The sequence below is a fragment of the Chiloscyllium plagiosum genome, chromosome 22 (genome assembly GCF_004010195.1).
Source record: "Chiloscyllium plagiosum isolate BGI_BamShark_2017 chromosome 22, ASM401019v2, whole genome shotgun sequence".
In the NCBI taxonomy this organism is placed as follows: domain Eukaryota; kingdom Metazoa; phylum Chordata; class Chondrichthyes; order Orectolobiformes; family Hemiscylliidae; genus Chiloscyllium; species Chiloscyllium plagiosum.
Genome location: NC_057731.1, coordinates 12,586,484 through 12,607,629, shown reverse-complemented (window position 1 = coordinate 12,607,629; position 21,146 = coordinate 12,586,484). Strand labels below are relative to the sequence as shown.

The 21,146-nt window shown below is 42.0% G+C and overlaps 1 protein-coding gene across 6 annotated transcripts in view; it reads right to left on the bottom strand.

Annotated features, from left to right (window-relative positions):
* Window positions 1–21,146, bottom strand: part of stambpl1 (STAM binding protein-like 1) — a 61,743-nt gene that overhangs the window by 2,396 nt on the left and 38,201 nt on the right. For all 6 annotated transcript variants that reach the window (XM_043712409.1, XM_043712414.1, XM_043712413.1 and 3 more), the window contains exons 7-10: window positions 19,677–19,801; window positions 15,847–15,984; window positions 11,847–11,959; window positions 4,979–5,078 (exon numbers count right to left, since the gene is read on the bottom strand). In XM_043712409.1, coding sequence (XP_043568344.1) covers window positions 4,979–5,078; window positions 11,847–11,959; window positions 15,847–15,984; window positions 19,677–19,801 — 476 coding nt within the window. The remainder of the gene's footprint in view (window positions 1–4,978; window positions 5,079–11,846; window positions 11,960–15,846; window positions 15,985–19,676; window positions 19,802–21,146) is intronic.

Genomic DNA, 21,146 nt, shown 5'->3' with positions numbered 1-21,146 from the left:
GACTAATAAGGAGCACTTAGGGAACTTGGATATAGTCCTTAGACATTTCTCCCAGGTGGGGTTATGGCTTAAAAGGAAAATATGCATGCTCCAGGTACCCTAAGTGACCTACTTTAACTACGGAGTCAACAAGACCTGTTGGAATATGAAGTGAGGGTGATCAAAGGTGCCCCGGCTCCCATGTCTGTACCAGAGCTTTGGTCTTTCCTTAGGCTGGTGAACTATTAGGGAAAATTCATATATAACCTGGTCTCCTTCTGGTACCATCAACTCTTAGAAAAGGGTCAACCTTGGAAATGGTCATGTAGCCAAGCCACAGTCTTCAGGGAAGTGAAGAAACAATTGTCATCCTCTAAGGTGTTGGCACACTATGGTCCCAAGCAAAATCATATATGGGCATGTGATGCCTCCCTGTATGGCATTGGTTAGTATTAGTTCATAGTTGGCCCAATGGAGAGAATGCCCAATAGTCTATGTATCCATGACTTTGGCTAATGCAGAGTGTAAATACGCCCAGAGAGGGAAGGAAGAATTGGTGGACATGTTTGGAATCAGGACGTTCCAGCAAACCTGTACAAACGTAAATTTGTAATAATAACAGACCACAAATCCTTTGTTAGGTCTATGCGGAGAGGTCAAAGCAATGCCACTCATAGCTTCAGGCCAAATTCAGCAGTGGGCTCTAATACTAAGTATAATTACAAATTAGAACACCGTCAAGGAAGCCAAACAGCAAATGCTGATGCATTAAGTTGCCTCCTGCTGGCAGATGCATCACCGGTCGTACTACCACTGAAAGAGTCTGTACGGTTTTAAATTATCTTCACCCTTCCGGTCACAGCTGGCAGTATCAGATTGTGGGCACAGATAGTTCTGGTCTGGGCATAACTGAACCAGCTGGTGGTGATGGGGAAACCAAAGAGCCATCACAACCAGAGTTGAAACCTTTTTGGATCTAGGGACACCAGACCGCAGTAGAGGACGGCATATTATTATGGAGAGCAAGGGCGATTGTCCTGAGCAAAGGTCGATGCCAGATATTGGCTGAACTCTACCCCATGGTCATCCAGAAGTTTCCAAAATGAAGATGTTGACGAGAAGTTATGGCTGGTGGCTATGATTGGATGCAGACAGAGCCACATTGGTGGGGCTGTGCCCAGAGTGCTAACAATGACAAAAATTACCACCAGCAGCTCCCTCACATTTGTGGTAATGGCCAGGTAAACTGGACTCAGTTACATGGCAACTATACAGGTCCGTTAATGGGCTTGATGTTCTTAGTCCTTGTAGACTCTCAGTCAAATGGCTGTCGTGCATGGAGTGGCTGTCGTGCATAGAGTTCATTCACCAAACATGGGGAGGACGACAGAAACACCGCGTACATCTTTTGCAATACACCGACTTTGGCACATGTTGGTCACAGATAACGGGCTATCATCTACCAGCAAGGAATTTGTGTGTCAAGGACTCTCCACATGTAAATAAAGGGGGACTTGGTGACAGGATATTGGCTTCCGTCATGTTTGGTACATTGTTGAATGGGACAGATTTTGAACAAATCTAGTAATATGAAAGCAGGAATCAATGAGTCACTATGGGACATCAGCAACAGCAAGATTGTTTTCAATCACAATCTGTAACCTCATAGCCCAACATATCCCTCCCTCTAACTTACCAGCTGATGGGAGGAATCAAGTTTTGTTCAATAAAGCGTTTTCATTCAAGGACGGAGAGAATTGAGCACATATTGCCTGCCCCTAATTCGAGTCATAGAGCTGTACAGCACGGAAGCAGACCCTTTGTTCCAACTCGTCCATGCTGACCAGATATCCTAACCTCATCTAGTCCCATTTGCCAGCACTTGGCCCAGATCCCTCTAAACCCTTAATATCTTTAATTACCTTGGAGATGATGTTGGTGAACTGCCTTCCTGAACTGCTGCAGTCTATGAGGTGTAGGTAGACCCACCGTCCCATTAGGGATTCAAGGATTTCGATTCAGTGACACTGAAGGAACAACGATATATTTCCAGGTCAGGGTGATATCTGGCTTGGAGGAGACCTTGTTGACTCTCCTCCTGACTCCTAAACCCTGGCCACCATCTACAAGGCACAACTCAGGAGTGTGATGGAATACTCCCCACTTGTCTGGATGAGTGCAGCTCCAACAATATTGAAGCAGTTTAACACTAATCAGGATAAAGCTGCCCATTTGTTTGACATCACATCCACACAGATCGTCTCGCACCAGCAATGACCCTCAGTAGCAGCAGTGTGTACCATCTACAAGGTATACTGCAGAAATCCATCATGGCTCCTTAGACAGCACCTTCCAAACACACAACCACTACCATCTAGCTGGACAAGGACAGCAGATACATGGGAAAAGCAAGGGTAGTAGATACAGGGGAACATCACCACCTGCAAGTTCCCTCCAAGCCACTCACCATCTTGACTTGGAAATACATCACCATACCGTTCAGCGTGACTGGGTCAAAATCCTGATAACTCCCTCCCGAATAACGTTGTGGGGTGTTTACACCAAATGGGACGACAGTAATTTATAAAGGCAGCTCAGCAGCACCTTCTTCAGAGCAATTAGCAGAATCCCTACAGCGTGGATACAGGCCCTTCGGCCTAACAAGTCCACACCGACTCTCCAAAGAGTAACCCACCCAGCCCGATTCCCCACCCTATATTTACCCCTGACTAATGCACCTAACCTAGACATCCCTGAACACTATAGGCAATTTAGCATGGCCAATTCTCCCAACCTGCACATCACTGGACTGTGGGAGAAAACCGGAGCACCCAAAGGGAACCCACGCAGACACGGGGAGAAAGCGTATGCTCCACACAGACATTCGCCCAAGGTTGGAATCGAACCCGGCTCCCTGGCACATTAGTGATGTGCAATCAACACAGGACAGGCCTGTGAAGCCCACATCCCTGAAGGAATAATTTTTTAAAAAAACTATTGTTTCTTTATTTGCCTCACTGTTATCCCATTTTGCCTAGCACCACCACTATTGTTTTTTATCTACAAATATACACTTTATTCATAGAATTTGCAAACAAAAACATTTTAACTTAAACATTACAGAACATTTGCAAGGACATTTCAAATTCTCTATACAACATGTTTCACTCTGAGGTACTTCCTTACGTTTTTGATATTCTTGATTTATAAAATATATTCTTTAATAGTACACAGAGTGAGGAATATTACAATTTCCATTCCCATAATGGACTATGGCTGACCACCATTACCATCCTCTTGTTAATTAATCTCGCTTGCCTTCCACTTTATCAGGTATTACAGTTTACTTTCCAAGCCACCCTAACTTTCCTACATTTCACTGTTCTGTACTGGCTTTAATCTGACATATTTCAATCTTTTTCCAGCTCTCATAAAAAGGTTCAAAACATTTTTAAAAACGAAATGCTGAAAATCGGAAACAAAAACAGAAATTGCAGAAAAATCTCAGCAAGTCTGGTAGCATCTGTGGAGAGAAATTAGAGTTAACATTTCAGGTCCAGTAATCTTTCTTTAGAACTGCGATGAATTTTTCCAGCAATTTCTGTTTCTGTGTCCAAAATGTTAATTCAGTTTCCCTCACCACAGATGCTGTGGATTTCTATATTCAACTCTATTATTTGTATGTATTTTGCACAGAATTTATGAATTTTGTAAATTTGGTAAAATTGGGCGGCACAGTGGTTAGCACTGCTGCCTTACAGCGCCAGAGACTCGGGTTCAATTCCCGCCTCAGGCGACTGACTGTGTGGAGTTTGCACGTTCTCCCCGTGTCTGTGTGGGTTTCCTCCAGGTGCTCCGGTTTCCTCCCACAGTCCAAAGATGTGCAGGTCAGGTGAATTGGCCATGCTAAATTGCCCGTAGTGTTAGGTAAGGGGTAAATGTAGGGGTATGGGTGGATTGCGCTTCGGCAGGTCGGTGTGGACTTGTTGGGCCGAAGGGCCTGTTTCCACACTGTAATGTAATCTAATCTAAATCTATTTTGTAAACAATGTAAAATTATTTCTGAACTCTCGTAACTTTTAAGCAGTGAAAACATCCAGTTATCTGTCTGACCTTGCCAGCCTATCAGTTCATTTCCTTTAAGTTTTAACCTAATTCATTTTTTATTGCTCCTGCTCATTTAATGTCGTGAGAAATGGGCTAATCCTGTTCTGCTGTTATATTTATTCAGGAATTATAGTCACTTGGTTGATGTTGATGGAAAGCAAGATGCACTTTGGAGCTGAATCTTATTCAAGACTCACTGGCTTCAGAACAGGAGCTGAGAAAACTGATAAAATGAGCATATATTTAAAATTGAAGTTCACTTTTTTAAAAACAGAATCATAGGGATTCAGCAAGTGGAGCCTAATCAGTAGATGGCACTATCAGATGTTGACCCTATATTTTTTGTTTGAGTGAACTTCAAGTTGCACTATACAATTTTGATCACTTCACAAAAACAAATTGCTGGAGAAACTCAGCCGGTCTTGTATTATCTGTGGAGAGAAAAACATAGAGTTAACATTTCAAGTCCTGTCACCCTTCTTCAGAACTGGAAGTGGCTAGGAAAAGGTGGCAGTTGTGCTGACGATGGGGTTTTGGAAGAGGAGTGAGCAGAGAGAAAGTATAGGGCGAGCAGAGAAAGGAATTGTTGATTGGAAGTCAGGAAAGAAGAGAAGCTAAATTGGCGATAATGCGGAGTAGGAGCGAGCTGTGTTGAAAGCAGTAATGTCATGACAGAACCTGGGGTGTCAGGGTAGGCAATATTCATTTTGCATTGTGCCAGATTGAAAGGTATGTGCAATATTTATTTTGAGCAAAATTCTCCTAAAATTAAACTTCAGCCTACATTTTATTACATTCATTCTTAAAATGAAATTTAAAAAATAGCATAAATCCAGAAGTCTAACAGAAATTGTCAAATTGGTAGTTGTGTCCGATAAAAGAGCGTACATACTTGATACAGAGGTGGCTCCTTTGAATGTGGGTGAAAGCCTTTCTTTCGGCAGGAGGACACTTCATGTATCCCTGCAGGAGTCAGGCGGAAGGCTCCAGTTCTGAAAAATATCAGAAGTTGATCATTAGTTTTTACTAATTATACATAAAGTCAAATAAACCATACGCAATGTATTTCACACGACCAATGCAGAACAAAAACCAACTGTGTGTCAAATTTATCCAAATTTCAAAAGTGATATTTAAAACTTAGAGATATCTATAAATCCAGCAGCAGGATTATTGGATGTGTACAAGGTTATATCTGTAATTGAGGAGAAAGTGAGGTCTGCAGATGCTGGAGATCAGAGCTGAAAATGTGTTGCTGGAAAAGCGCAGCAGGTCAGGCAGCATCCAGGGAACAGGAGAATCGACGTTTCGGGCATAAGCCCTTCTTCAGGAATAAGCCCTTCCTGAAGAAGGGCTTATGCCTGGAACATCGATTCTCCTGTTCCCTGGATGCTGCCTGACCTGCTGCGCTTTTTCAGCAACACATTTATATCTGTAATTGTATTCACTGCTGCTGAATCAGTGTACCATTCTTATTTTTCACTGCCTGCTGCAGAAACATCTGTCTGTGCCTCTGACTTGAAAGTCTCTTGTCACAATCGATCGCTTGGAACCCGAAGTATCCCTCATTACATTAGAGCCGGCCTTGATACCAGAAACTTGGCTGTTCATGCTACATTCCCCTGAGAGTCCATCAACCCCTACATTTTCCAAAACAGTATACTTGTCTGAGATGGGGTTAGCCACAGGAAACTCCTGCAACATCTGCCTCCCTCTCCTACCTTTCCTGGAGTTAACCCATCTACCTGACTGTATCTGGGGCTTTTCTCCCTAGTAATAGTGGCCATCCATCACACCCCCTTGCTTCTGCAAATTCCTTATTGCCTCTAACTGCCACTCCAATCAATCCATGCCATATGATAGGATTCACAACCAAAGACACTTCCTGCAGACATGATCATCAGTAACATGGAAACTTTCACCAATCCGACATCCGCTAGGAAGAGCACATCACTCTTCTCAAAGCCATCTTTGCTCCTTCACAAACTACAGACCCAGAAAATTACACCATCTTATTGCTCTAAAGAAACACTACTCCAAGCTAACTTAATACTTATTTTTCATATTTTTAAAATTAATCAAGAGACAGACCTCAAGAAAGAACCCACTCTACTCACTACTATAGATTTATGGCAAGGCTACACTCAAACACTATGCAATTATCTGTTCCTGCGCTGTGAGCTCTCCTATACAGGTTCCTCCGAGGTCAGCTGTGAATTTTGTTGTTTGTTAATTTTTCCTAGGCGCACTCCAATGTCCAGAGATACTTGAACTCAAACAGCAAAGGCAGTAACTGTGCAGATTCACTGCTGTGACAGACAGCAGTATAGGTTTCTTTTTCCAACCATGTGGTCGCTGCCTTTGTCTGTCTTCCACCTTTTTAAGAGTGTCATTGTTTTGATCTTTCTTCCCCCAAAGCTCCAAAATAATGCAACAGCTAATAAAACAGTAATTGCTGCTCTTGGAATTCAAGGAAATCACCTCCAACACCTAAAATACCTCAAAAAAAGGAGTAGCTCTTACAGCCACAATTTGTTTCCCGTCCTCCATCTTGGATTACCCAGAATCCTTGAGGGGCATCGTTCTTTCGACAGAGTGATTAGTGTGTGGAATGAACCTTCTGAGGAAGTGTTGGATGCAGCTACAATTCCAATGTTTCAAAGGCATTTGGATAAGAACTGTAGGCCCCCATACCTGCAGGGGATACATTCCAAAAACTATCACGGGAGCCTGAAAACACAGAAAGGAGCGAACACATTCATTTAAATGGGAAACCTACCTTCCTTGCAGCCTCCTGGTCCCTGGTTCTGCAACATTCCTTACAATATGTTTGGGTCACAGTAAACCACGGGTAACTGAAACCGCGGAAAAATGATTCCACAGATACAGGGGTCACCCTGTACATGAATTGGAAAGGTTTGGAGGGATATGGGACAAACACAGGCAAGCGGAACTAATTTAGTTTGGGAACATGGTTGGCGTGAACTAATTGGACCAAAGGGTCTGTACGACTCCATAACTCTACTCAGTGCATTCTGGGTGTGCTGGCAGCCATTTCTCATTTCCATTCCATATTCCCAAATTGGATGGGGATAGAAAGCAGCAGAGCAAGCGACTCAAGACAGGATTACAGCTTTGTTTGTTATTCTTGGTGTCCCACCAACCTTCATGTCCCTTTCTGCACTACAGTCCCTAATCAACCTCAAAACCCACCTTATGCGTTAAGTAGCTTCCCTTCACAGTAATCCTGATCTCTGCATACCAACTTGACTTCCCCAAGAGTGGCCCCTGATAAGTCCCCTTGTCTTTTAGTGCTCAGATTCCCCTCTCCCCAAAACCTACTGTGGCCCTTTCCCCTGACTGACTTGGAACAACAGTCTCCACTACTGACCAACCAGATACCTGAATGATTACTATGCAGTTCCCTGACTGATTTACTGCTCATCCACATTTTGGTTGGGCTTGACCTGCAGACCTGACCGTGGCTCCTCCCAGGACTTTAATGAAATGGATCCTTAGATCATGATCACACCAAGCAGCTGACTGACCACGGGCTTACCTCAGGACTGAGATCAGACGGCGTCCTTGACAGAATTTGCTGGGATCTCCTGACTGATCATTGTCCCTTTTGACAGGGCTAAAGACAACTTAGCACCTTAGACTTTGAGATATTCATTTGGTTGTTGAACATGCACAGTGTGTTTGCCTCATAAGCTGCTGGCACATGCACAGGTATAAGACTGGCATAGCATGGTGCCAAACAGCAAGATGTCCACCCCCTTGACTGATCATTGCTGGCAAATCTGCCTGGCTGTCTGTCTGTCTGTGTTAAAAGTCAATGCAGACAGAACCACAGATTGCCTATAAGTTCTGAATGACATGACAATGTGCAAAAAGGCAAGATATGGCAAGACAGAAATGCTGTGAGTGTTCAAGTAAACGCAAAGTTAGTGAGAGCTACAAAAGCAAGCTAGGAATCCTGAGATACACTTTATTCTGATGCATCTGATCAGTGACCTGTAGACATAACAACCTCGTAGGAGCAATGTAAGTCGTCAGTGAGCCCCATTTTGCGGTGGTGAAGTGCTGAACTGTATTATAAGTTGACCCAAGATGTGTCTTGGCAGCAAGGCTGGTACTTTATCATTCCCAATTTCCATTGACGGAGGGTGCAGGTACAGACTGCCCATGACAAATGCCCTGCCATGTTGGGCAATGCTAGCCAAGGTGAAAGCATGTAGTTAGGAATTGGCGCCATCTAGCTTCTCTCAAAATAGCAGCCTCATAGAAAAGAGGCATGTTCAGGTGATAATGAGATGTTAGTACATGCAAGTAGGCCTCTCAGAATAGAGACCCAGCTTGCTGCTAAAACCTTCTCCGGAAAATCGGACATCTTTTTTATCTGGATGTCAAAAATTTTATATTCATTCTTACAGTAGTTTCCAATCGTCGTGTCATTGCACATGTTGTTAAGAGTCTGGGAAAATTCTATCCAGAGTTTCTATTTGTGAGAAAGAGCTAAAATACAGACCATCAATATAAAACACAGTCAGCAATAAAAACAATAGGAGATTCAGAAGAAGCCTGTTTTTTGCCTGAGAGTGGCAAATATCGGGAACTCGCCACCAAAAGGAGCAAGTGGGTAAAAAGATGCATTTAGGACAAAGATGGAGCACCAAAAGGAGAAGAGAAGAGAGGTCTTCGTTGGTAAGAGTTTGATGTGGAGGAATGGGAGTGAGATATTGACTAAGCGGTACTGAACTGCAAATATTACCCACTTAGATGATACGCCCAGCAACTACATTTTAATCTCTGTGGTGGAAAAGTACTTTTAGAAACTGTATTCCAGGACAAAATTAATACCATAAAATATGCAGACAACCCAAAGAAAGCCAGCATTGGTTTATTAAACGTCAAATCGTCATCTTTAGCTAACTTGCTCGAGTTTTTTGATTGGGTAACAGAGCAGGTCGATGAGGGTAACGTTACTGACCTGGCATACTTAGACTTCTCAAGAAAAGGCATTTAATAAAGTGCTGCAGAACAATTATGTGACAAATGACAGATCTCGTGGAATAAAAGGAACAGTGGCAACATGAATACAAAACTGGCTGAGAGACAGGGAACAGACAGTAGTGGTTCATGAAACAAACAATAATAGAAATTGCTGGAGAAACTCAGCAGGTCCAGCAATATCTGTGAAGAGAAAAGTGGTTGTTCATGGATGTTCTTCAGACTGGAAGAAAGCTGGACTTGGCAGGGATGGGTGTTAGGACCCCTGTTCATCCTGACCTTCATTAATGACCTACACCCTGGTGTACAGAAAATGATTTCAAAATTTGTAGATAATACAACACTTGAAACTACTGTGAACCATGAGGAGAATATTGTAAAATTTCATTTATAGGTTGGTGGAACGGACAAGTTATTGCGTTGAAGTGTGAAGTGATGAATTTTAATTGAAAGAATAAAGAAAGAGAATCTTAAATAAAGGGCATAATTCTAAAGATGGTGCAAGAACTGAGGGAGCTGGAGTGTACATGTGCGCAAATCATTGAGGAAGCAGCTAAGAAGGCAGATTGATAAAATCCAGGAAGCAATGGGAAGAGAAAGGACAAAGCAAAGCAGTAATATTGAACCTGTGGAAAATATTGGTTTGGTCTCATTTGAAGTAGTGCCTTTCGGAAGGACATGAAGGTACTAGAATGGGCGCAGAAATCATCAGAATGATTCCAGGGATGAGAAACTTCATTCACATAGAAACGCTGGAGCAGTTGGTACTATTCTCCTTGGAATAGAGAAGGTTGAGTGGGAGATTTGGTAGAAGTGTCCCTCTAAGCAGCTTTGTCACACAGCTACTCAGAGACCCACGGAGGTCGCTGCCACACATAGATCTTGGAAGTCTGAAAACAGTAAGGAACTGCTGATGCTGCAAGTCAGTCAATAAAAGGAGCAGGAGAAACACAGCGGGTCAGGCAGCATTGGAGCCAGAAGCTCTTGGAGATCCGCCCAGCAGAAAAAGAGACAGAACTTGGGTCATGACGGAATGGATAGAGAGTAAATCTTCCCACTCATGGATAGATAGAGAACCAAAGATCTGAGGTCATTAGTAAAAGAACCAAGGGAGGAAAACTTGTCACATAGCAGGAGGGGGGCTTTGCCTGAGGGTATGGAGGAGGCAGGGTCCGCTGAAGACTTTCCAAAGGGAATTTAATCTTTACCTGAAAAGAAAAAACTGTTTGCAGGATTACCCATAAAAGCAAAGCAGTGGCATTCAGTTAAATGTTCCTTCAAAGAGCAATCACAAACTGAATTGAATGATTGAATGGCCTCAATCTGTACTGAAATCATTAATTGATTCTATGAGTCTCAAGTGGAGCATAAAGACTGCATAAGCTTAATGGTCTGCTTCTATATTGTATATTCAAGAAATATCATTTTAAAGAAACCTTCCTGACCTCATATTTCCAGACCATGCAGAGGATAGCACTGACAGGAAATGGATGAAGCTGTTATTATTTCAATGGGAATCATGACCTTGAATTACACTGAGTTCGCTGGAGATCTGATTAACCTCCTGTGAAAACACGCTCACAGTTCCCTATCTGTACACTTGGCCGAAAGACTGAAAACAAGTCGCTACAGGAAACCAAGATATACAATTTAAGGGTCATTTCACAAATCCTTATTGCTGATTGGATCTTTGGTTGCGAACAGTGCGGCTCAGAAATTTCAAACCTGCACACAACTTTACAATTCTATTAGAAAGTCATGATTGAGAGTCATCGTGTTTATATGGTGCCTTCCAATATCTCAACACATTCCGCAAAGCCCTTCTGAAACTGTACTGTAATGTAAGAAATGCTGCAACCATTGGCACACAGCAAGATCCCATAAGTGGGAACGTGATCGAGTGCAGTGATCTGTTTTCGTGATTTTAGTTGAAGGATAAATAATGCCGAGGACAGTGAGCCAAACTCCCCTGTCCTTTGTCTAAATAAAGGCTTGGATGCTTTACATCTGGCTAAGAGTTACGGCAGGACCTTGGTTTCACATCATCCAAACATCCCCAACTAAGAAGAGTCCCTTTAGCACTGCTTTGGCGTGTCAAAGTAGAGGTTATATTAGATTCCCTACAGTATAGAAACAGGCCCTTTGGCCCAACAAGTCCACACCGACCTTCTGAAGAGTAACCCATCCAGACCCCTACCCTATATTTGCCCCTGACACTAACTCTATGGGCAATTTAGCACGGCCAATTCACCTGACCTGCACATCTTTGAACTGTGGGGAGGGGAACCCACGCAGACAAGGGGAGAATGTGCAAATTCCACACAGACAGCTGCCCCAGGTGGAAATCGAGCCCGGGTCCCTCGCACTGTAAGGCAACAGTGCTAACCACCGAGCCACCATGCCTCCCGTCGTGTTGCAAGTTGCACTCATATCACTGGTGTGTGACTTATACAACAATATTTGGCTCAGAAACTAAAAGTCACAGTCGACACAGGATAGCACAATACAAATTTGTAATACATGCTTCTTACACACAAGCACCCAGGGGATTGTAAGCAGATCAGACCCTCTGTTAATTCAAGCCTTTCCAAATCACTCCAATATGTTCCCAAATTATAAATTCAGAAACTATTAGATTCTGATTAACCAAGTAAGACCAGGTTGATCAACACGTTCATTGGCCTTACACATAGTAGGAACACAACAATTTAAATTTGTTTGCTTTTTCAAAAACAAAACCAACTTACTCGTTGTGTTTAGGAGCGCACACAATTGCAATAGACTCTGGCAGCATCAGCTGGTAAGAGCAGTGAGTGTGAAGATCCACGCTTGACAGAAATGCAGTCTGTGTTGGATGAGTCTGTAAAGAGATGCCTTTTTAAAAAAAATCCTCCTTTAATGCAAATGCCAGACACAAACCTTTTGTGAGACTAATCAATAATTGTGCATTTGTATTAATTTTTCTCCTCCGAAGCAATCAGTTATAAATCTTGATCAGGAATACAGGACAATGCTTTCTGTGACTATCTCTTCCAACAAGAATCAGTACATTTGGTTGGTGCACCAGGAGGTACACTTGTTCCCTAAAAGAAGTCATGAGATGCTTTATAGAAGAAAGCCAAGATTATGTACAGAGATTCTTCCAACATAAGTTTTCCTTAATTCTGTCAAAGGATTAATCCAGAAACACACTGTCTAGTAAGCTTTAAGCATGAATCACAAAGGCATTTGGGCACAAGTCCCATCATCTGGAAAATTCTGTCAGCTTTAAGGGAGAAAACTAGCCAGCTCTTTCTTTTCTTTTGCCAATCTTTCCATCTGCCCACACCTTCTTTCGCTTCAATGGTCTATCAATTCTCCTCTTAAATAATCCAACACAGTCTTCCTGTGGCAGAGTTTCGCCGACTCAAACCCCCTGTCCACCACCAACTTCCCAAATACTCAATTTTAAAACCTTCGCTTATATCTTTTGCGACAGTGGAAATAATTTGGGAATTCAAATATCTCCCTAAGATAAAATCCCGAATTAAGAGTCTAATGATGACCATGAATCCATTGTTGCTTCTCAGGAAAAACCCATATAAGTTCACTAATGTCCTTTCGGGAAGGAAACTGCCATCCTTACCTGGTCTGAGACAAAACAAACTGCAGATGCTGGAATTCAAAATATATAGGCAGGAGGCTGGAAGAACACTGCAAGGCAGACAGCATCAGGAGATGGTGAAGTCGACGTTTCAGGTGTAACCTTTCTTCAGGACCTGAAGAAGGGTTACATTCAAAACGGCAACTTCTGCTCCTCCTGACACTGCCTGGCTTGCTGTGTTCTTCCAGCCTCCTGCCTGTCTATCCTTACCTGGCCTGGCCTACATTTTGACTCCAGACCCATAGGATAATCCTGGTGTACCTTCAAGTGTTGGAACACTTGTTATTTCTGACTGATATAAATGATTTGGAAATGGGTTTTGAGGCCAAAATCTCCAAATTTGCAGATGATACTAAGCTAGAGAATATAGTGAACTGTGAGGCTGATGCTCACCGACTTTAGAGAGACACTGAGAAGTAGGCCACATGAATTTCAATGCAGAAAAATGTGAGGTAATGCATTTTGGCATATGAAATGTGGAGAGACAATACAGGCTCAATGTTGCAACTCTGAGGGGAGTACAGGAGCAGAAGAACCTTGGGCTCTGAGATCATAATTCTCTGAAGGTGGCCAGTTGAAACAGTTAACAGAAAGACCCCAAAGAACAGTGGATGCTGGAAATCAGAAGAAAAAACAGAATTGCTGGAAAAATGCAGCAGGTCTGGCAGCATCTGTGGACAGAAAGCAGAGTTACTGTTTTAGATCTGGTCACCCTTTTTCAGAATTGAAGTTGAAACAGTTGAGAAGGGTTATAGAATTCTTGGATTTATAAATAGGGGCATAGAGTATAAAAACAAAGAAGTGATACTACACCTCTACAAACCATTGGCCAGACCACATTTGGAATACTGTATTCAGTTTGGGCACCATATTTAAGAAAGGATGTTAAAAGCACTGAAGAGAGTGCAAAGGAGATTTACTGGAATGAAGCAGGAATGAGGGATTTTAAATACCTAGAAAGGTTAGAGAGATTGGGATTATTTTCCTTGGAGCAGAGAAGATTAAGAGGGATCTTACTGAGGTACTCAAAATTATGAACGATTTTGACAGGATAAAGGCAGATATTCTGTTTTGAATACAAGTGGCTATGTCAGTAACTAGGGGTCACAATTTAAAGATTATTAGACAGCTTGGAGTGTCACAAGAAGAAACCTCTTTACTCCGAGAGTTGTTAGCATTTGAAACGTGCTGCTGGGTGAAGGCGGATTCCACAGAAGCTTTCAAAAAAGTGCTGGATATTTATTTGAAAGTGATGAATTTAGATGGCTATAGAGGTAGGGCTGGAGAATGCAAATTGCTGGGTAACTCTTTTGGGTGCCACTACAGACACGTTGGTCAAATGGCCTCCTTCTGTACTGTAAAATTCTATGATTTCTGGTAACATAGCTAAGGCAAAGAATGATTCCCTTTCTCTCTCAGTAACCTATCACTCTGCACTTGAACTTGCCGTTACTCTTTATCCTTATCTCGACTATCCGCATCTTCCTCCTTCATTCGCATACCATTTTCGCCCTCTGCATACACACCATCATCTTGACAGATCTAACCTGTATTACTTTCATAGTCACCACAAAAGTAAAGCTTAGTGGACCTGTTAAGGACATGCATTTGAACAACAGACCAGAGAACCTGTTTCATTATACTGCTCAGGTGTTGAAAGCCCAATGTGCACAGTAATTATAGTTGGATTTGAATGGTGGTCTCTTGCTTCAGAGTGCTTCAGTTAATTCAGATGGTGAGCCCCCTTAAATTATGTGGAATTAATTCATACATTTTATTAGGGCAAGACAAACATATGAGTTTTTTTAATTCATTCATGTAATGTGGGCATCACTGGCTGGGCCAGGATTTATTGCCCATCCCTAGTTGCCTTTCAGAAGGCAGTCTTTTTGAATTGCTGTAGTCCACATGCTGTAAGTCAACCCACAATGCCATTAGGGAGGGAATGCCAGGAATTTGACCCAGCGACATATTGATAGGAATAGTGACATATCTTCAAGTCAGGATAATGAGGGGAACTTTCAGCTGAACTTTCCCATGTATCTGCTGCCTTGTCCTTCTAAATGGAAGTGGTTGTGGGTTTGCTGTTTTTAGAAATCTTGATGAATTTCTGCAGTGCTTCTTGGAGATAATACACACTACTACTGAGTATCAGTGGTGGAGGGAGTGGATGTTTGTGGATGTGGTGCCAATCAAGCGGGCTGCTTTTTGCTGGATGGTACCAAGCTTCTTGACTGAAGTTGGAGCTGTACTCATCTAGGCAAGTGGGGAGTATTCCAACACACTCCTGACTTGTGCCTTGGAGATGCTGGACAGGCTTTGGGGAGTCAGGAGGTGAGTTACTCAGCATAGTATTCCTAACCTCTGGCATAGACTTGTAGCCACTGTATTTATGTGATTATTCGAGTTCAGTTTCTGGTCAATGGTAATCCCAAGGATGTTGATAATGAAGGATTCAGTAATGTTAATATCATTGAATGCCAAGGGGCAATGATTAGGTTCTCTCTTGATGAAGATGATCATTATTTGGGATTTCTGTGATGCAAACGTTACTCACCACATTTCAGACCAAGCCTGGATACTGCCCAGGTCACGGAGCACAATGGTTAGCACTGCTGCCTCACAGCACCAGAGACCCGAGTTCAATTCCCACCTCAGGTAACTGACTGTGTGGAGTTTGCACATTCTCCCCATGTCTGCGTGGGTTTCCTCCGGGTGCTCCAGTTTCCTCCCACAGTCCAAAAATGTGCAGGTTAGGTGAATTGGCCATGCTAAATTGGCCGTAGTGTTAGGGGCAGGGGTAAACGTAGGGGAATGGGTCTGAGTGGGCCGTGCTTCGGAGGGTCGGTGTGGACTTGTTGGGCCGAAGGGCCTGTTTCCACTCTGTAAGTAATCTAACCTAACCAAAAGGTCTTGCTGCATTTGGACATGGACTGTTTCAGAATGAATCATTTTTTAAAAATTCCTTTCAGTGTTATCACAGCAGAAATTTGCCAGTACACTTGTTTTAGACAAACAGGTTAAACATATCCTACAGTGCTTCAATTCATTGAAAAATATGGCACCTTCCTCCCGTCATCAGAATATTCATTTCACTAACTTACATGGATCCAGCCTAGAGTGATGAGGCCATGCTGGTCCTGAATAGTAAATAGTTCTTCTTCATTCTCTGTGTCACAATAATCTGGTCCCCCGGACTGTTTGGGTATTATCACATGTGTAATTATGAACTTATCGTGTGTCTATAAAAAGAGAATGACAGAGAATCACAAGCATTAGTACTATAAGGCTTTCTCTAAGATAGTTCACTGTCATAACAAATCAGGCAGAAAGCAAACTGTTGCACTTCAGAAGTTACAATTGTCCATTGCTTTGACTTTGATATAAAGTGAGGGTTATCTTTCTTCATGGATGTAACCAGAACCAGTGTGTTAAAGCACTGAGTCTGCTAAAGGGAAAACAAATTTGAGGCAACTATCTTATACTAAAACCTGATAACTATCAATGAATATTGTTACAAAAGGCATGTGGGCAAAGCAGTAAATTTACAATTAAGAACCATCATTTACAGACTCTAAGTCAAACATTTCTATAATTAGTTAATCATTTCCATTACTAAGGACACATAACCTGGAGACAACAGGAAGATAATTAGAACAGTGTTCAAAAAGATAAAATCCCCCACCCCATCTCAATCCCATTATTAAACTTTTTTAGATGATGGAATGAAAATACATGTTACTGACAAAAAATTTGAAGATGACAATATTTCTCTCATGAATATGCTGAAAGATTCCAGAACACAAACAGAAAAAAGTAAGGCGGCGCGTTAGGAAGAAAAAAGAAATTTGACTGTTACACTCGTATCAGTTCCGCAGATCCCAATTAGGTTCACTGACTAACATTCCTGACCTGTTTCTTGGATTTTAACTTCTAATGCAGCTCTCCTCCATAAAGCAGAATCAGAGACTTGCCAACGAGTTCATTGTTAAGCTGAAGAAGCCAGTTTAGCAGTTTCAATATTACCATCCAGACAGGCACATCGCCCTTGAATTCAAATTCTTCCATTACTTTTTGTTTATACTAAATAATATTTGTTGCTAGTTAATCAAAAGAGAATTACATTGATATTGTATCATTCACAACCCGGAGACACCCCTAATTGCTTTATGGGAAACATAATACCTTTCAAGTGTAGTCACTAGCATAATGTAAGAAATGAGGCAGCTGACTGATGTGCAGCAAGATCCCACAAACAGCAATTAAATTTTAAAAAAGACAATCTGCTTTTGGTGTTAAAAAGCAGCATATTTGCACAATATCCAACCTCCCACTCCCTTAAGATGGCTCAATCCACCCTGTAGTCAATTACGTCTTTTGAGCAGTAGTTACTTTTGTGTTGAGACACAGAAGCCAATTTGAGCAAAGCCAACTCTCTCCAAATAGTCATGTGATAATGATCAGTATATATAGTTCCCTGTGATGTTAACAGAGGGATAAATATTGGCCAGGACAATTTGCCCAGCTCTTCTGTAAAACAGTGCTCTGCAATATTTCACATCCAACAGGTTTAGCAGATAGAACCTTGATTTAACATCTCATTTGGGAAACAGCACCTACATTCCTGTCAGAAGGATGTTGTGAAACTTGAAAGGGTTCAGAAAAGAATTCCAAGGATGTTGCCAGGGTTGGAGGATTTGAGCTACAGTGAGAGGTTGAATAGGCTGGGGCTGTTTACCCTGGAGCATCGGAGGCTGAGGGGTGACCTTATAGAGGTTTATAAAATCATGAAGGGCATGTATAGGATAAATAGACAAGGTCTTTTCCCTGTGATGGGGGAGTCCATAACAAGAGGGGATAGGTTTAGGGTGAGAGGGGAAAGATATAAAAGGGACCTAAGGGGCAACGTTTTCACACAGAGGGTGGTGCATGTATGGAATGAGCAGCCAGATGAAGTGGTACAATTGCAACATTTAAAAGGCATCTGGATGTGTATTTGAATAGGAAGGGTGTAGAGGGATATGGGCCAATTGCTGGCAAATTATGTTGGGATATCTGGTCGGCATGGACGAGTTGGACTGAAGAGTCTGTTTCTATGCTGTACATCTCTATGACTCTATCAGCAGAGCACTCCCTCCCTGAAGGGTCAGACTTATATTTTGATTGGCACTTCTTTGAGAAGCATCAGGTATCTTTTATGTTCATCTGACCAACCAATTAAGACCTTGCTTTATGACCATTGTGACCATTATGACTAGCTATCACCATTGTTAACAGCTAACCCGAGAATGCAACTTTAAAAAAAAGGGTTTTGTGATTTACACATGAAAGAAGTGAAACTATCACTGTATTCTAACAGATGAAAGGCTTAACAGACAATCAATTCTTCAATGTATAATTTCAGTTACATCACACTGCAAATTTTTGCTATAAATTCTGTGTTACGATCGAGCCCTCCACAATCACCTGATGAAGGAGCGTCGCTCCGAAAGCTAGCGTGCTTCCAATTAAACCTGTTGGACTATAACCTGGTGTTGTGTGATTTTTAACTTTGCTTTATGACATTATTGAAAAGATGGCATTTTCTAACAGTGCTGCACTCCCTCAGTACTGTGAAGCACCAGCCTAGAACGTGTGTTCAAGTTTCTGAAGTGAACCTTTAGAAATAAGATTCACAACACGACTGACATTAAAAATGGGGCAGAACAACATAAATATTATAAGAAAACAAGAAACTGCGGCTGATGGAGATCTGAAACAAAAACAGAAACTGCTGTAGAAACTCAGCAGGTCTGGCAGCATCTGTGTGTGATGAAGCTGTTCCTTTAACGATGTTATGTTGTCCTTCGCTGTTTGTTCAGAGATGTCATAAATGACACAGACTCCAAAAAAATCTAAGTTGGAAGGGTTTTCAGGGTAATTTGACTATAACAAACAGATACTGCCTCAGACAAAAGCCTTTTCAATTTAAAAAAAAAATCACTTGTACAATGAAAGGGGAGTAGCCTGTTCTCCCAGCTCAGCTTTTCCATAGTTTGGTTTTTAGCAGTTGTGTTGAAAAAGCTGCTGGACCCGAAAAACGCAGGTCCAGTCTGACCCTTCTCTCTCTGCCCTCTCTCCTGTAAGACCCTGTGTTTGATTTTATCTTTTGTGTCAAGGGGTGTTTATGGGGATTGTTGCAAGTATTTGGAACAGCATCATTAAGATGGTATAGTCCATTGGGTTTTCAGGAAGATTAAGTGATTCTGTATTCTGTTCTCTTTTATTTGTGTTTCATTTGGTAATCTTGTAAATAAATTCTGTTTGTTTAAAACTACATGCTTTGACCAATTGCATCCCTCCTGGAATATCCACGTTGCTCCTGCTTAAAACAACCAGCAAAGTTTGGGATTGGGTTACTTTCTTGAAATGTTTTGAAGGGGTCTGGCCTGGTCCATAACAATGGGAAGAAAGCAGAGTTAATGTTTCGAGTCCAGTGACTCCTCATCAAAACTATCCTTTACACACATTCCCACAATAGGTTGGAGGTGGGGTTTCCTCTGTCTGTCGACGTGTAGGAAGCACTGGCAACATGCAGGTATTACATTTGTATGCAAGATAAATGATATGAACATTAGACAGGGTCAGGGTTATCAAAATATAGCTCAAAGCTTTGAAGACCTCCGTTTATACTTGTTTTGTCATGAAATACATCACCCATTTTGACAAGTACAATGGAAGTCATGTGGTAAACGGGACAACATGAGCAGAAAGCAGGGGACTTGACTGCTGATAAAAATTAACAGCCCATTTTCGTTCATTATACAGTGAAACAAAATAAAACCTAGACTGAACAAGAGCGTCACTGCGAGACCTATAGCTGATAATTAAAACTAATTGCAGAGCAGGTAAAAGGAAGGGAACCTGAAAATTATTCTTTTCCTCAGAGGCTTACCAGCTTTCCGCTAAGAATTCCACAGGTTTCTATTCCTCGTGCTGTATTGGTCTCGGCCTGCATCAAAAATCTTTGGCAAAGGTTTTTTGGAAGGACAATATGTTGAAGGCCATCGACACTCTGCCCTGCAAAACATTATTAAGTAAACATTACTTATGTGCCTGATCACTACAAGTGATACAGAGAGATCATGGAAGTTTAATTTGCAGCAATAGCAGGAAATTAATTTTATTTGAGTCAGTTTATAGTCAACCGTGATGTTGTTGAATTTTACATGGTGATGGTTTCTCTTGTCAAAGCTGGTAATAACCTGCTGTCGGAGTGTATCATTCCCATATATTTTAGACTCATCTAGGAAATCTCTGCTTTGAGGAGAATAATCCAGCTTCTCAAGTCTGTCTTCATCACTGATATTAGAATTTAAAACTTAGTTGAAGAACATGCTCAGATGAATTCCTCCCCCATAATAAAATGGGCAGTGCTACAGTCAGCACATTAATGTTGTAACTTTCACACTGCAAGCTCCCACAATGAGATCGTAGAATCATAGAAGCTTGCAACTTAGGAGGAGGCCATTAGGCCTGCCGTGCCTTGTGCTGATGTTCGAAAGAGTCGTCACAGTTAGTCCCATAACCTCACATTCTGTCCACCTTGCTGCAAATTCCTTTTCCTCAACTTCCTTTTACAAATATTTTCAGAATCAGCTTCCACCACCTCTTCAGTTAAAATATCGAAAGTCTCAGCAACTCTCAGTGGAAGAAAAATGATCCCTCCCAAGCCCTCAGTTTTGTTGCCAATGACTTCAAATTTATCACGTCTTGTCATGGACTAACTTGCTGAGGAGAATACGTCCCCCATCTGTGTCTATCAAAATGTCTCATTATCATGAAGAACTGTTTTTGGCCATTCCACTCAACTTCTTTCCAGTAAAACCTGGTCATGCTTTATTCTAAGGCTTTACATCTTCCCTGAGTTGTGTTCTCCAGAATGGTCTACCCTACTCCAACTGAGGCCTAACCAGTGATCTACTGACCTGACAGTGGTAACCCCAGAGTAGATGGGAATTATTCACGAGGACTCATCAAAATCCCTATCATATCACACTCGAAAGGAACTGCATAGGGACTGCAAGATTGTACTGTTAAAATGCCTTTATTAACAATGTCAGAAGTTACACAACAATAGGTTCTAGTCCAACAGGGTTATTTGAAATCACAAGCTTTCGGAGTGTGGCCCCTTCGTCAGGTGAAGTGTTAACCATACCGCACTATAAAATACATAGTCAAACTCATGAGTAACTATTCAACCGACTCCATACTTACCTCACACACTGCCAACTCCACCTTCCCAGACCAACTACACGTACCTCATCCCGACCTGACAATGCCCTCTCCCTCCACAGGATCAGACAAGCCCTCCGGCTTAAGATCTGTTCCCCAAACACCTCCAAACCCATAACCCATTCCCAAA